This window comes from Schistocerca nitens, chromosome 6, assembly GCF_023898315.1.
Source record: "Schistocerca nitens isolate TAMUIC-IGC-003100 chromosome 6, iqSchNite1.1, whole genome shotgun sequence".
NCBI lineage: Eukaryota > Metazoa > Arthropoda > Insecta > Orthoptera > Acrididae > Schistocerca > Schistocerca nitens.
Window position 1 is genome coordinate 301,877,368 of NC_064619.1, and position 15,592 is coordinate 301,892,959.

Genomic DNA, 15,592 nt, shown 5'->3' on the forward strand with positions numbered 1-15,592 from the left:
GGTGACTAAACAGTGACGGTATCTTGTGGAGGGAATTGAGATGGTTCAGAGATATCTGTGCCATGGAGAGGTGTTTTCGCAAAACCAGGTTCATGAGTGATACAGACTGGCGGAAACTGAAAAGGTGAATGTTGTTGTGAAAGGAAGGGTGAGGTCCAGAGAAGGTGGCCATTGGAGGGGATTCAATGGTTCAGGAAGCACTTAAGGAACAGGATATGGGACTGGGTTTTAACAAGTGAAAGGGGCACCTTTCTGAACTGGTATAGAAAGGTGGAGCATGGTACCTTCCTAAGCCAAACTGTTTATGGGTCATCTAGAAGAAACAGTCCTAGCCTCCTGAAGTTCCCAACACCTAGTTTGTTTCAGGTTCATTGACAATATCTTCATGATCTGGACTCAGGGCCATGACACACTATCCACATTCCTTCATAATTTCAACAACTTTTCTGCCATCTGCTTCATCTGTCCTCTTCTATCCAATTTATCACCATCTTGGACGTTGACCTCTACCTCACTGATGGCTCCATTCACATCTCTGTCCACATCAAACCCACTACCCACCAACAGTATCCACATTTCGACAGCTGCCATCCCTCCCACACCGAAATTTCCCTCCCTTTCCACCCTTGAATGACATATTTGCAATGGAACATGCTGTATCTACACACACGCACGCGCACACACACAAAAATCCTCCCACCACCACCAAGAATAAGCTACACACGAGTGCCCCACTTATCACCTAATATCACCCTGGCTTGGAACAACTGAACCATGTCCTTCATCAGGACTTTGATTATGTCTTATCCTGCCCTGAAATTAGAAACATCTTATCCAAGATCCTTTTCAACCCTCCTGAAGTGGTGTTCCACTGCCCACCCAATCTTCACAACATCCTAATCCATCCCTACACCACTCCCACTCTCAACTCCTTGGCAAAGTCCCTGAGGTGGCCCAAGGTGCAGGACCTAACCAGTCTGCCCATCCAGCAACTCCTATTCAAGTCCTGTCACTGGCTTATACCACCCCATCAGAGACCTTGCCACCTTCAAAAGCAGCCATGCCATATACCAACTCTGCTACAAACACTGCACAGCCTTTTATGTTGGTATGACTACCACCCAGCTGTCCACCAGGATGAATGGCCAGCACCAAACTGTTGTCAAGAACAAATCTGACCACCTGGTGGCACAACATGCCCAATTTAAATGGCTGCTTCACAATCTGTGCCATCTGGATTCTTCCCTACACCACTAGTTTCTTCAAACTACTCAGGTGGAAGTTATCCTTACAACACATCCTCCACTCCCATTATCATCTTGGTATCAATCTCAGGTAACCCACTGTCCCCACACCCTCAAACCAACAGTTTCCCCTTCCATTATCCTGTCACCCTCTTCCAATTCACATCCTCACATAGCCTTCAGTGTATGTCACTTCCCATCAGCTACTACAACTATACCTGCTGTCCCTTCAGCTCCTCTTTTACTTCACCTAAGAGTAACCTCACCATAACCTGTCACAAAATCACAAAATAGCATTGGTACTATCAGTCTAGCCGGCACAATGTAGGGGCATAGGTGTGTGTGTGTGTGTGTGTGTGTGTGTGTGTGTGTGTGTGTGTGTGTGTGTGTGTGTGTGTGTGTGTGTGTGTGTGTGTGTGTGTGCGCGCGCGCGCGCGCGCGCGCGCGCGCGCGGCACATGTGTGTACTCTAGTTCATCAAAAGATAAATCCAAAAGTTAGAAAGTTTTCCTCCTCCTGCGTATGCCTATCGACAACTGAAGGCTTCTGCTTTTTGGTGAATGGTCTCCTTTAACCCTAAAGTAAATTTAAATTTGAGTGAGGTAGATCATCACTCAACCTAATATACATGCCATCTAAATATATTAAATATAGTTACATGAACTCTACTTAGTTATATTATCTTTTTCTACGTAATTTTTATTAACACAGACTTCATTTGGCAGAAACACACATACATACCAAAACATTACAGATTTCACATAATTTTAGTGTTTCATATGGTGCCAGCCTTGGCGGTAAATCATCAGTTGAGTATCGGAGGATGCTGGATTCTAAGGCTTTCTGTCGAATCTGCTCAATATTTTCTTCATGGCGACGTGCTGAATCTTCCTGCTTCTGCTGTATCTTTTTTTGCAGCTCTTCTTGATTGGCTAACTGAGCTGCATGCAAAGCTGAAAGACGTTCTTCTCGGTCTCTGGAAGAGGTGACCATCATTCAAAACAAAATATTGAAATAAAAGTGCGGCTTTACACGAGTCTACTGGAGTGTATCATCATCTTGCCTCCAGAATAGTTTTGTCATCAAATTTATAATATTCTCCATTCTTTTTATTATTTTTATTTCAGCTTATCGTGAATCAATCATAGTTAATGAAAGGCAGGTTAACTAAGGAAAAGCCAGTCCTCATCTGTGTAAGTCAGAAGCTTGGTGGAGGTTCTATATGACCTAACTGGCAACACATTTCCAAACTCTAGTTATTATAGTCTACAGCAGTCCACTACAATCACTGTAAATAGGTTTCCTATGTTATTTCACTTTGATCGATATTATGTTGAACAGAACATGATGAGTAAAATTCAACTCGGCTCTTACTGTTGAAAAGTTTCATATTTTTAAAAAAAACATCATACATGTATACTGGGTCTCTCCCTCGAGAGCTGTCAGCCTCACATTCTGTAGTATTTTAGCAGGTATTTGCAGTTTTGTTTTTTCCTACATGTAGATGGAGTCAGCCCAAACAAATACTGATCATGATGTGTTTCATGTGACACCCGTATACAACAGAAAATGTCAGTTTGTCAATTAGGACAGTAAAACAAAAAGTACATCCAGTAGTGAAGAAGAAACTGAGTAACACTGCTGCTTGGCAACAGGAGACTGACAGTGCAGCATGGGCAAGAACTCAAAATGTGGCAGGCTGGGGAAGAAAGACGTGATGAACAAATGTTTACCAATAGTAGTGCTAGAAGACACTGGAGCTGTCAGTTCTTTAAATCATAAAGGATAGTAAAATAGATATTATTGGTTTAGGGATCTGAAAACCAAAACTCCAGGCCACTTTACCAAATACTGACACTTTAGGCCTATGTTTACCAATAGTAGTGCTAGAAGACACTGGAGCTGTCAGTTCTTTAAATCATAAAGGATAGTAAAATAGATATTATTGGTTTAGGGATCTGAAAACCAAAACTCCAGGCCACTCTACCAAATACTGACACTTTATGGCCTGTATTAGAACTGAGGCTACATTACTTGCTGTGAATCAAATACAGTTGATAGTATGAGGCGTCCAAAGGTAGATAAGCATTGTTTGCCACATCATCTTGACCTACTTATGCCATTTCTTGTACCGACCGATATCGGGCTATTTCTCTACTACTGCCTTGCAGTATTTCTCAGTCACTACTAAACTTGTTCATGTTTTTTTTTTTTTTATGTTTTGCTATCCCTGCAAGCAGATACTGATAGCACAGTAACTGCAGTAGGCTAAACTTGGACTGCTCTACCAAATGCCCACATTAAATGCTGGAAAAGCTACTGAGAGTCGTGTACCTGAGATACCAAAGGTATCTCAGCTATTATCGTCTCCTGGGAATGCTGCCTCTTCTACAGGAAATACAGGTCTGTCACTACTCTTCCACTTGACTGTGAGTGGTATGACAGTGGTAGGTCCAGGCATTCTGTACGGGGAAGATGGGGCTCAGGGAGAATTCCAGATGTCCCCTAACAAACAACTTCAAGATGTTGTCTTCCACCGAGACCAGTGGAGCTCACTTTACTGTTGAGAAATGTGCTGTGTCCCATGTCAGGGAGAAGAAAAAACAATGGAGTAAGGTACATTAACCACCAGCAGTCCAAACAACAGCAAATAATGGTATCCCTTAGAGAAATTGCAGCAAGGGATGAGGACACTGTGTATGCCTGGGGGCCTCATTCAACATGTTGAAGATGCTATTCTTGCTGCCACTGAGGGAACAGTGTGCAACCAACTGAAGACTGTGGGGCATGCTGGAACAAACAATGACTGCTATCTGGGTTCCAAAGTCATACTTGGATCATTCCAACAACAGAGAAGGTTGAGAATACCAGCCTTGCTCACAGAGAGTCAAGGAAGCTCGCAAACAGGAGTATTCTCCTCAGAACATGCTTTTTACAGATGATTCAGCCATCTATAATGCAGTGCTGCCTGGAAGATGCTGTACAAATATTCAGTCAGATCTTGAAAAGATTTCAAAGTGGTGCACAGACTGACAATTTCATTCAGAAATGTAAAACTGTGTTCTTCACAAAAGGAAAAAATGTAGTATCTTATGATTACAGTATCGGTGAATCACAGCTGGAATTGGTCAAATCATACAAATACCTGGATGTAACACTGTGTAGAGATATGAAATGGAATAACAACACAGGTTGCTGCTGGTAATGCAGGTGGTTGACTTATAGGAAGAATACTGACAAAATGTAATCAGTCTACAAAGAAGACTGCTTACAAATCATTCATTAAATCCATCCTAGAATATTGCTCAAGTGCGTGCGACTTGTATCAAATGTGACCAACAGGAGCCATTGAATCTGTATAGAGAAGGGCAACATGAATGGCCGCAGGTTTGTCTGGCCTGTGGGAATGTCACAGAGATGCCGAAAGAACTGAACAGGCAGATCTTGGAGATAGACATGAATTATTATCCTGAGAAAGCCTACTTCTAAAATTTCAAGAATTGGCCTTAAATCTACAGCTACACCTGTACTCTGCAAAGCACAGTGAAGTCCATGACAGAGGTAACATCCCATTGTACCACTTATTAGAGTTTCTTCCCATTCCACTCATATGTGGAGGGGCACAAAAAGAATGATTATTTAAATGCCTCTGCGTGCTGTAATTAATCTAATCCTGTACTCAAGAACCTGATGTGCACAATACATAGGGCTTTGTAGTATATTCCTAGAGTCATCAATCAAAGCCAGTTCTTGTAACTATGTAAGCAGGCTTTCTCGGATAGTTTACGTCTACCTACATCTACATCTACATCTACATTTATACTCTGCAAGCCACCCAACGGTGTGTGGCGGAGGGCACTTTACGTGCCACTGTCATTACCTCCCTTTCCTGTTCCAGTCGCGTATGGTTCGCGGGAAGAACGACTGTCTGAAAGCCTCCGTGCGCGCTCTAATCTCTCTAATTTTACATTCGTGATCTCCTCGGGAGGTATAAGTAGGGGGAAGCAATATATTCGATACCTCATCCAGAAACGCACCCTCTCGAAACCTGGCGAGCAAGGTACACCGCGATGCAGAGCGCCTCTCTTGCAGAGTCTGCCACTTGAGTTTATTAACCATCTCCGTAACGCTATCACGGTTACCAAATAACCCTGTGACGAAACACGCCGCTCTTCTTTGGATCTTCTCTATCTCCTCCGTCAACCCGATCTGGTACGGATCCCACACTGATGAGCAATACTCAAGTATAGGTCGAACGAACGTAAGACCAGAACTTCCTAGGATTTTCTTTCAAGTCGGTACATAGAATTTTACTTTCGAATTCACTGAACGTTTCACGCATAGCCCTCCTTACGCTAACTTTGACATCGTTTAGCTTCTGTTTGTCTGAGAGATTTTGGCTGCGTTTAAACTTGCAGTGAAGCTCTCTTTGCTTTCGCAGTAGTTTCCTATCTTTGTTGTTGTACCACGGTGGGTTTTTCCCGTCCCTCACAGTTTTACTCAGCACGTACCTGTCTAAAACGCATTTTACAATTGCCTTGAACTTTTTCCATAAACACTCAACGTTGTCAGTGTCAGAACAGAAATTTTCGTTTTGATCTGTTAGGTAGTCTGAAATCTGCCTTCTATTACTCTTGCTAAACGGATAAACCTTCCTTCCTTTTTTATATTCCTATTAACTTCCATATTCAGGGATGCTGCAACGGCCTTATGATCACTGATTCCCTGTTCTGCACATACAGAGTCGAAAAGTTCGGGTCTGTTTGTTATCAGTACGTCCAAGATGTTATCTCCACGAGTCGGTTCTCTGTTTAATTGCTCGAGGTAATTTTCGGCTAGTGCACTCAGTATAATGTCACTCGATGCTCTGTCCCTACCACCCGTCCTAAACATCTGAGTGTCCCAGTCTATATCTGGTAAATTGAAATCCCCACCTAAGACTATAACATGCTGAGAAAATTTATGTGAAATGTATTCCAAATTTTCTCTCAGTTGTTCTGCCACTAATGCTGCTGAGTCGGGAAGTTGGTAAAAGGAGCCAATTATTAACCTAGCTTGGTTGTTGAGTATAACCTCCACCCATAATAATTCACAGGAACTATCCACTTCTACTTCACTACAGGATAAACTACTACTAACAGCGACGAACACTCCACCACCGGTTGCATGCAATCTATCCTTTCTAAACACCGTCTGTACCTTTGTAAAAATTTCGCCAGAATTTATCTCTGGCTTCAGCCAGCTTTCTGTACCTATAACGATTTCAGCTTCGGTGCTTTCTATCAGCGCTTGAAGTTCCGGTACTTTACCAACGCAGCTTCGACAGTTTACAATTACAATACCGATTGCTGCTTGGTCCCCGCATGTCCTGACTTTGCCCCGCACCCGTTGAGGCTGTTACCCTTTCTGTACTTGCCCAAGGCCATCTAACCTAAAAAACCGCCCAGCCCACGCCACACAACCCCTGCTACTCATGTAGCCGCTTGTTGCATGTAGTGGACTCCTGACCTATCCAGCGGAACCCGAAACCCCACCACCCTATGGCTCAAGTCGAGGAATCTGCAGCCCACACGGTCGCAGAACCCTCTCAGTCTCTGATTCAGACCCTCCACTCAGCTCTGTACCAAAGGTCCGCAGTCAGTCCTGTTGACGATGCTGCAGATGGTGAGCTCTGCTTTCATCCCGCTAGCGAGACTGGCAGTCTTCACCAAATCAGATAGCCGCCGGGAGCCAGAAAGGATTTCCTCAGAAAGGATTTCCTCTGATCCATAGCGACACACATCATTGGTGCCGACATGAGCGACCACCTGCAGATGGGTGCACCCTGTACCCTTCATGGCATCCGGAAGGACCCTTTCCACATCTGGAATGACTCCCCCGGTATGCACACTGAGTGCACATTGGTTTTCTTCCCCTCTCTTGCTGCCATTTCCCCAAGGGGCCCCATTACGCGCCTGACTTTGGAGCTCCCAACTACCAGTAAGCCCACCCTCTGCAACCGCCCGGATCTTGCAGACTGAGGGGCAACCTCTGGAACAGGACAAGCAGCCATGTCAGGCCGTAGGTCAGTATCAGCCTGAAACAAGAGCCTGAAAGCGGTTCGTCAGACAAACTGGAGAGGCCTTCCGTTCAGCCCTCCGGAATGTCTTTCGCCCCCTGCCGCACCTTGAGACGACCTCCCACTCTACCACAGGTGAGGGATCAGCCTCAATGCGGGCAGTATCCCGGGCAACCACAGTCGTAGTCCGATCGGGGGATGCGTGGGACGAGCTGGCCGTCCCCGACAAACCCCCATCCGGACCCCCACAGTGATGCCCATTGGCAACAGCCTCAAGCTGTGTGACCGAAGCCAACACTGCCTGAAGCTGGAAGCGAAGGGATGCCAACTCAGCCTGCATCCGAACACAGCAGTTGCAGTCCCTATCCATGCTAAAAACTGTTGTGCAAAGAACGTCTGAACTAATCTACAGAGAGCGCAAACAAATCGACAAAATTTAAACGGTTATTAAAATACAAGATTGCCTAGTAAATGCAGTAATGCTGCTACTTGCTCACTGCTGACACACTGCTCGGCGGCGGAAGGAGACTACGCGATTTTACACTATTCAGGTACTAAAACGCGATGCTACAACTCTCAAATACTATAATACGCCCGAAATTTATGAATTAAACAATGCAAGTACCAAAAACACGCAAAGAAATTAAGAATTAAACTATGTAACAAATGAGTGAGCTAGGAGTATACGACTTGCTGCTGCAGCCGCTTATCCAACGGCGGCAGGGAGCATCTTCAAAAGACTGTCAGTTCAGTTTCTTCACCATCTCTATGGCACTCTTACACAGGTCAGACAAACCTGTGACTATTAGTGCTGTTTAAATGATCAATCACAGAATATACTACAAACTCCCACTTATTTCTCTCATAGGGATTGGAGGACACGATTCGATTAACTTCCGAAGGCATTCGATTAACTTCCGAAGGCATTCAAATAGCCATTCTTCCCATGCTCAGTACATGGATGGAATAGGAAAAAGCTCTTCTATCTGGCACAATGGGATGCTCTGCCATGCACTTCACACTGGTCTGTAGGTTATACATGCATATGTAGATAAACTACAACTTAAAAACAAAAAATGAAATGAGTTTTTCTGCTGACACTGGGTATCACATGAAATACATGACTAATAGTATTTATTTGGGCGGACTCCCTCTCCACTTTGCAAAACCAAAATTGAAAATGTTTGCTCCAATACCAGATAAAATTTGTCTGGCAACTCTCAGGAGGCACACCTGGTGCACAAATCTGAGGCATTTATGAGGGGACTTCGAGAAAGTAAGTTATTCATTATTATGGCAGACCAAGCAACTTTTATTGAATGCCCAACATCTTTGCTCTAAGATGATCTTGAAATACAACCATTTTCTCAAACATGGAAATTCCATAAGGAGGGGCCTAAGGCAGCAGAACGAGGGTGACACATTTGGCAAACAGGTCTGTTGTGTCCACCAGTTACTCTGCGTCTTAACTGACTGCTAGTATGCACTTCAGAGTAACAGATTCATGACACTATTTTTCAACACAGTGACCAAGTCTGGGCACACAATTCCACCAATCATTCTTTTCCTCAATGAAAGAAATCCGCTACTTGGTCATGGACCCATTCAAGCACTGCTGTGTGAACATCCTCATCTTCAGAAAATCTACAATTCCTATAAATCAGTTCCTAGATTGCCTGGACATTGTCATACGTGGTCAATGTCGATGGCATTCCTTCCGAATCAGCATCACCCTCTTTTTTGCAGCTTTGATCAAATTGTTGGCACCATTTCACTATGTCAGGACACAACATCGCATCTGGTCCATATACGGCCAGAATTGGTGAATCTTTGTGCAATTTAGACTTTTTTCCACAAGAATTGTACTGTCCCTCAATACTTCAACTTCGCAGTACATTTCCAGTTGCCACTCCCACAATGCAATGTACCTGTTCTTATCACAGCAGAACTGTGTCTGCAGAAAACACAGAACATGTACTCTCTTCTGAAAATGTGCCACTCTCGTTGTGTGATGGTCTTAATGTAGGACGACAAGTGTAACTTACTTTTTGAAGTTCCCTCATTGTAATTGGACTTTTATGGGTATAGTCAATTACATATACTGGTAATATTTAAAAGGGAGACTTATATACATTTGCAGCCAAGTTAATGTCATTTTACACAAAATTTCAACACCTTTCTCAGCTTTCTACTTCAGGTTAGTTGAGCACAGAACTCCTCACCATTCCAGTTTCATCCACACTCAAGTCCAGATACTGAGTAACTGCTTGACATGCCTGAAAAAGGTAGACAAAATACCGTGTCAAGGTGGTATGGCCTATATAGGACAGACAACAGTGGTATGGCCTATATAGGACAGACAACACATACAGTGGAAGAGCGTTGTATGGAACATCGACGCTGCACTTGCCCACTGCAACCCAGTAAGTCTGCAGTTGCGGAACATTGTATTTCCAATGGACATTCAATAGAGTACGACAAAACTTCGATTTTGGCCACAGCAACAAGCTTTTGGGACTCCATTATCAAAGAATCTGTTGAAATACGCATTGTGGGAAATCTGATGAACCGTGACAGTGGTTACCAATTGAATAACGCATGGAATCCCATCATCTCCAAAATTTGCTTGAAACGAAGACACCAGAAGGCTTCGACAGCTGCAGCCAGTGACAATACCGATGGCAGCTGAGTCTTGCAGTTCCACCAGCGAGGGCGCTGTCACTGGGCAGTGTGGTCGTTCTGTCTCCGCGACTGCAATGCATGTGTGGCAGTACCATCAGCACACTATAAAAGACAGAGACAGATCTCGTTCGGCTCACCTGATGATGGCTGGCAGTTGTCCAAATGAAATATTGTGCAATGAAGTTTACGACGACCGGCAGCAAGCCCGAAATCTTTTTGAACAGTTGATTCGCCAGGATAATTTCAAATTTTACAATAAAAAATTATGTCCCTCTAGAAACACCTGAAAAGCTCAGACATGGCAGTACATGTCAGAAGCATTGGCAGCTTCATGTAGAATCTGCACCTACTGGCACTGGCATTCATAAACATTAAATCTTACACTTATTAGAGTCACACTGGTATGATGTGAATTCACAACACCCAAAGTTAAGAATTTAATCTATCATCACTTTGAATCTACTTCCATGTGATCATGTAGATGAAGTCAAACGACACCTGTTGCAGGAAGTGAACCTGATGCTTTAAGCTTGGTCAGGAAAGGAAGTAGGGTAGTAGTTGCTTGTTTGCTATCCATACATATGGGAACACCAACCAGAAGAATTTCAAATATTGTAGAAAATAATAAAAGTGACTTAGCTGGAGTCTTCAAAATTTGGAAATGCTCAATTTCATCAGCAAAATCTGAAAGACCACATATATAAATTTGCTTGTTGATGTATTCTCTTTAAAGTCTCATATTAAAGAAGGATATTTTGACAATTTCAGTGAAGCTGTAACTGAACTTTCTTTAAAACAAGAAAAAGAACTGTGCCAAGCTTAAGCTGGCCTGGACACTGCCAGATGACAATGGTGCATATAAGCATGCAACATCGGCTTAGAACGAAAACCTTAAATCTCAAAAATAAAACAAAAATATTTTAACTACTTTTTTAGGTAGAAAGCCCTGTATAGTGGTGGTTGTTAGAGTTTTAACGTCCCGTCGACAACGAGGTCATTAGAGACGGAGCGCAAGCTCGGGTTAGGGAAGGATTGGGAAGGAAATCGGCCATGCCCTTTCAAAGGAACCATCCCGGCATTTGCCTGAAACGATTTAGGGAAATCACGGAAAACCTAAATCAGGATGGCCGGAGACGGGATTGAACCGTCGTCCTCCCGAATGCGAGTCCAGTGTGCTAACCACTGCGAGAAAGCCCTGTATATCAGCTATTAGTAAGCCAATGACAGGTAATGATGAATGTGCTGTGCATTTATTGTTAGGCAATCACATCAACTGAGAAAACCTCACATAGCTTTTCTGAGATATGTTTTCCTAATGAACCAACAATATTTTTTTTTTAAATATAAAGTGCTGGAAAACAAAAGAACACACTTACAGCTAAGGAATTGTTGATAATTACCTTGCCCTTTCTCTTGCATGTTCTTGCCTTTCTTTTTCCTTTTCTTGCTGTTTTCGTCCAACTCTTTCCTCTCTCTTTCTCCTAAGTTCTTGCATTTTTTCTAATCTTTCCTGCATCAGTTATTCAAATGTATTATCACACAGCACAATAAAAAATTACCAGACAGCACAATAAAAAATTACCACACCATAAAACATACTCTTTATGAATGACTTACCTGCCTCTCTGCCTCCAGAAGTCTTCGCCTCTCTTCTGCAGCTGCCTCTTTAGCTGCTTTCTCTTCCTGTTTTCTCTGTCGTTCTTCATGTATGCCTTGGAGTCGTTCCTCTTGTTCCTTCCACAGTGAAATTTACACTTAGTCACTTTCTGGTTAAAGGAGTTGTGTTTTACAGGAACTATACAGATAACAACTACTGAAAATATGTTAACCTGTAACTCAGTATTACTTAAAAAGCTACAAAATAAAAGCACAGTAATAGGTATTATCAATAAGTTAATATCAGCTGCTTTTACTTATGATTCTGTGCCCATGTTCCTAATGAAATGTCAATGTTATTGTTGTCATCGTTGTCATCTTCAGTATAAGAATTGTTTTGATGCAGGCTCAGTGCAAGTTTCATCATCTCTGCATGACTATTGCAACCTGCATCCATTTGGAATCTAGTAACTATAGTCAGGTCTTTGGTTTCCTCTACAATTTTCACCCCTCACACTTCCTCCAATACTAAATTAACTATTTCTTAATGCCCCAGGAAGTCTTTCTTCCTGAAATTGATTCAGTTCCTCTTCCTTAAGTACCTCATCTTCAGCATTCTTCTGTAGCAACACATTTCAAAAGCTTCTATTCTGTTTCTGACTGTACTGTTTGTCATTGATTTTTCACTTTCGTATAAGACTACATCCAAGCGAATTAACCCAGGAAAGGCTTCGTATCACTAAAATTTATATTCAATGTTGACAAAACTCTCTTTTACAGTAGCAACCTTATTTCCAGTCTGCATTTTATATTGTGACTACTTTGGCCAATGCCACTCATTTTGCTGTCCAAACAGAAAAACTCATCTACTACTTTTTGGTCTCATTTTCTAATGTAATTCTTTCAGCTTTTACCAATTTGATTTGACTACATCCCATTGCCCTTGTGTTACTTTTGTTGGTGTTCATCTTATGATATGTTTTCACAACAGTGTCCATTTCATTCATCTTATGTTCCAAGTCCTTTGCCTTCTTCTGACAGGATTACAGTGTCACTGGCAAACTTTATAGTTATTAATTTTTCTGCCTCAACTTTTAATTAATTTTCCAATTTTCTCTTCTGTTTCCTTTAATGCCTGCTCAGTGTATATATTGAATAATATGTGGGTTAGACAGTAATAAATATCACAGCAGGCAGTTCAGCTGAAGCGGAATCAACTTCTCTAAATAGGGACAATCACAGAAGTTGGACAGACAGTTGTAATACAAGGAAGGTAACTGAAGAAACCTTGGGTTAGAGAAGAAATACTCCAAGAAATCAATAAAAGAATAAAACACAAAAATTCTGATGACGAAAACAAGAATAGAGCAGTGTAGGTCACTTAAGAATGAAATAAATAGGAAAGGTAGGGAAGTTAAGGTGAAACAGCTGCAAGAAAAGTGTGAAGAAATCAAACAAGATACGATCATTGGAAGAACAGATTCTCATACAGTAAAGTCAAAACAGCCTTATAAACAATTGAAAGTAAAGCTGTCAGCATTAAAAGGCAAGAGGAATTATGTTGTTAAACATAGACAAAAGAGTGGACAGATGAAAAGAATACCCTGAAGATCTCTATGAGGGGGAGGAACTGCCTACTGATGTGATGGGAGAAGAAATGGAAGTGTATCTGGATTTCACAAGGGACCCAGTATTACCATTCAGAGTTTGACGAAGCTTTGCAAGACTTGCAATTAAATAAGACAGAAAGCATAGATAACATTACTTCACAATTTCTGAAATAAGTGGGGAAGGAATGGCAACCCAACAAATAGTTCAAGTTGGCATGTAGAATACATCAAACTGGAGACATACCATCAGACTTTCGGAAATGTATCATCCACATAAGCCCAAAGATAGTAACGACAGATATGTTTGACAACTATTGCAGAATCAGCCTAACAGTTCATGTGTCCAAGTTGCTGACAAGAATAATATACAGAATAATCTATAACAAAATAGAAGATCTCTTAGGTGATGAGCAGTTTGGCTTTAGAAAAAAATAAAGGTAACAGAGAGGTAGTTGTGTTTGGTAATAGAAGTGTGACTTCAGACAAATTACGACACACTCATAGGTTTTATAGACTTAGAAAAAGTGTGAAATAATGGAAAATGGTCGAAGATGTTTGAAAGTCTCATAAATATAGGTGTAAGCTATATGAAAAGAATGTAATATATAATATGTACAAGAACGAAGAAAAAACCAAGGATGGAAGACCAAGAATGAAATGCTCAAATTAAAATGATTGGAATTCAGAGAAGCGGTCTCTTACCACTACTGTTCAATCGGTACAGTGAAGAAGCAGTTATGGAAATGAAAGACAGGTTCAGGAGTAGGATTAAAATTCAGAGTGAAAGAATATCACTGATAGCATTTGGTGATGATGCTGCTATCCTCAGTGAAAGCGAGGAAGTTTGCAAGACATACCAAATGGAATAAATAGTCTACTGGGCAGTTTATTAAGATCTTGCTTCCTTACGCAAGGGTTTCCAAACTTACAAGATGGTAACAAAGTATCTAACATAAATATGATTCTCAGGTATCTAACTGGTACTATCACGTGTGGCACTTTTCTCCTATTGCTAATGCCAGATTTTCTTCCATGTCTTTGTTCCATTCTTCTTTTGTCCTTGCATTCGCGTTCCACCTCTGTGTTCCTATTAATTTGTGTCTCACTTAAAGATATTTCTTCATTGTTTCATTTGTTCTTAGCCCTCTTTCTCCCCCATTCCTTTTTAAAATTTTGTTTGTCCTTTCATTAGTATTTTAATCTTAATATGTAGCTAGAGATATATTTTCAATATAATGTAAATGGATATATAAAAAATCTACTCACCAAATTGTAGCATGAGAACACACACACACACACACACACACACACACACACACACACACACACACACACACACACACACAAAGATTTAATTTTTACAGGCTTTCTGAGGCAGTGGTTCCTTCTTCTGGCAGAAGAGTTGAAGGGAAGGAAGAGGGGTGAAGGGAATGGACTGGAGAGGTTTAGGAAAAGGGGTACAGCTCAGAGAAGGAACCCAGAACCCTACATCAGGGGAGACTTACCATATGGGTTGAGAAGGAAAGAAAGAAAGGGATATATTTTGAATTGTAATATTTCCAACTTGAACTATAGGTTGCCTATAGCTCGTTATTAATGCACTAGTAGATTAGCCTTCTCTATCATAGTTCCCCGTTCATTCTATTTGTTTTCTTGATACCAAGACTCTGAATTAGTTTTTCTTCTCTTTCCTGGTAAGCCTCTTTTCTACATCTATTAACTTTCCCAGACAGCTTTACACCTAAATGTGACAACTATAGTAGTTATCCAAATCTCAGATTTCACATTTGATTTGATATAATATAACAAAACCACTGATGATAATGTAATGACAATTCCACATGCACATCTCATTCTTAAATCAGTCAACATACAACAGAATTTTCTCCCCTCTGCATCTTTCATACCTGCAGAAAGGTTAATAATTATTAGAAAATTAAATCTTCAAGATTTTCTTAGATAACTGTACCTGGCATTGAGCCATAAAATCGTGTCTCTTGTTTTGTGCTGACAGTTCAGTGATGAATGCAATCTCCTTCAGTTTCTCCTCTTCATCGTGAGCCTTACGTACAATGCCTTGAAGGTGCAGCTTACGGTTGACTTCAGCACGTTTCAGCTTCATTTCAAGGCGGTTTCTTTTATCCTCTATGAGTTGGGCCTGGGCAGCCTTTACCTCTTCCACCTGTTAGATGGGTTAACAATATCCAATATCAAAGTAACTGCATTTATGTTACATTTTTACAGTTATTCATCATTTTCATGATACAATGATGCAGAGAAGCAGTATCACACTACTTTATACTTAAAAATTTATTTATTTACTTGCTTATTCATTTATTTCATATTGGCACTTGCTGTCGACACAAGCTGCCAGCACCTATTACATATGTGGAAGATCTAATT

General features: G+C 41.4%; 1 protein-coding gene across 5 annotated transcripts in view; it reads right to left on the reverse strand.

The window, feature by feature from the left end:
* Positions 1-15,592, reverse strand: part of LOC126262573 (S phase cyclin A-associated protein in the endoplasmic reticulum) — a 620,393-nt gene that overhangs the window by 462,277 nt on the left and 142,524 nt on the right. For all 5 annotated transcript variants that reach the window (XM_049959285.1, XM_049959286.1, XM_049959289.1 and 2 more), the window contains 4 exons: positions 15,159-15,371; positions 11,601-11,717; positions 11,384-11,493; positions 1,985-2,219 (listed from right to left, as the gene is read on the reverse strand). In XM_049959285.1, coding sequence (XP_049815242.1) covers positions 1,985-2,219; positions 11,384-11,493; positions 11,601-11,717; positions 15,159-15,371 — 675 coding nt within the window. The remainder of the gene's footprint in view (positions 1-1,984; positions 2,220-11,383; positions 11,494-11,600; positions 11,718-15,158; positions 15,372-15,592) is intronic.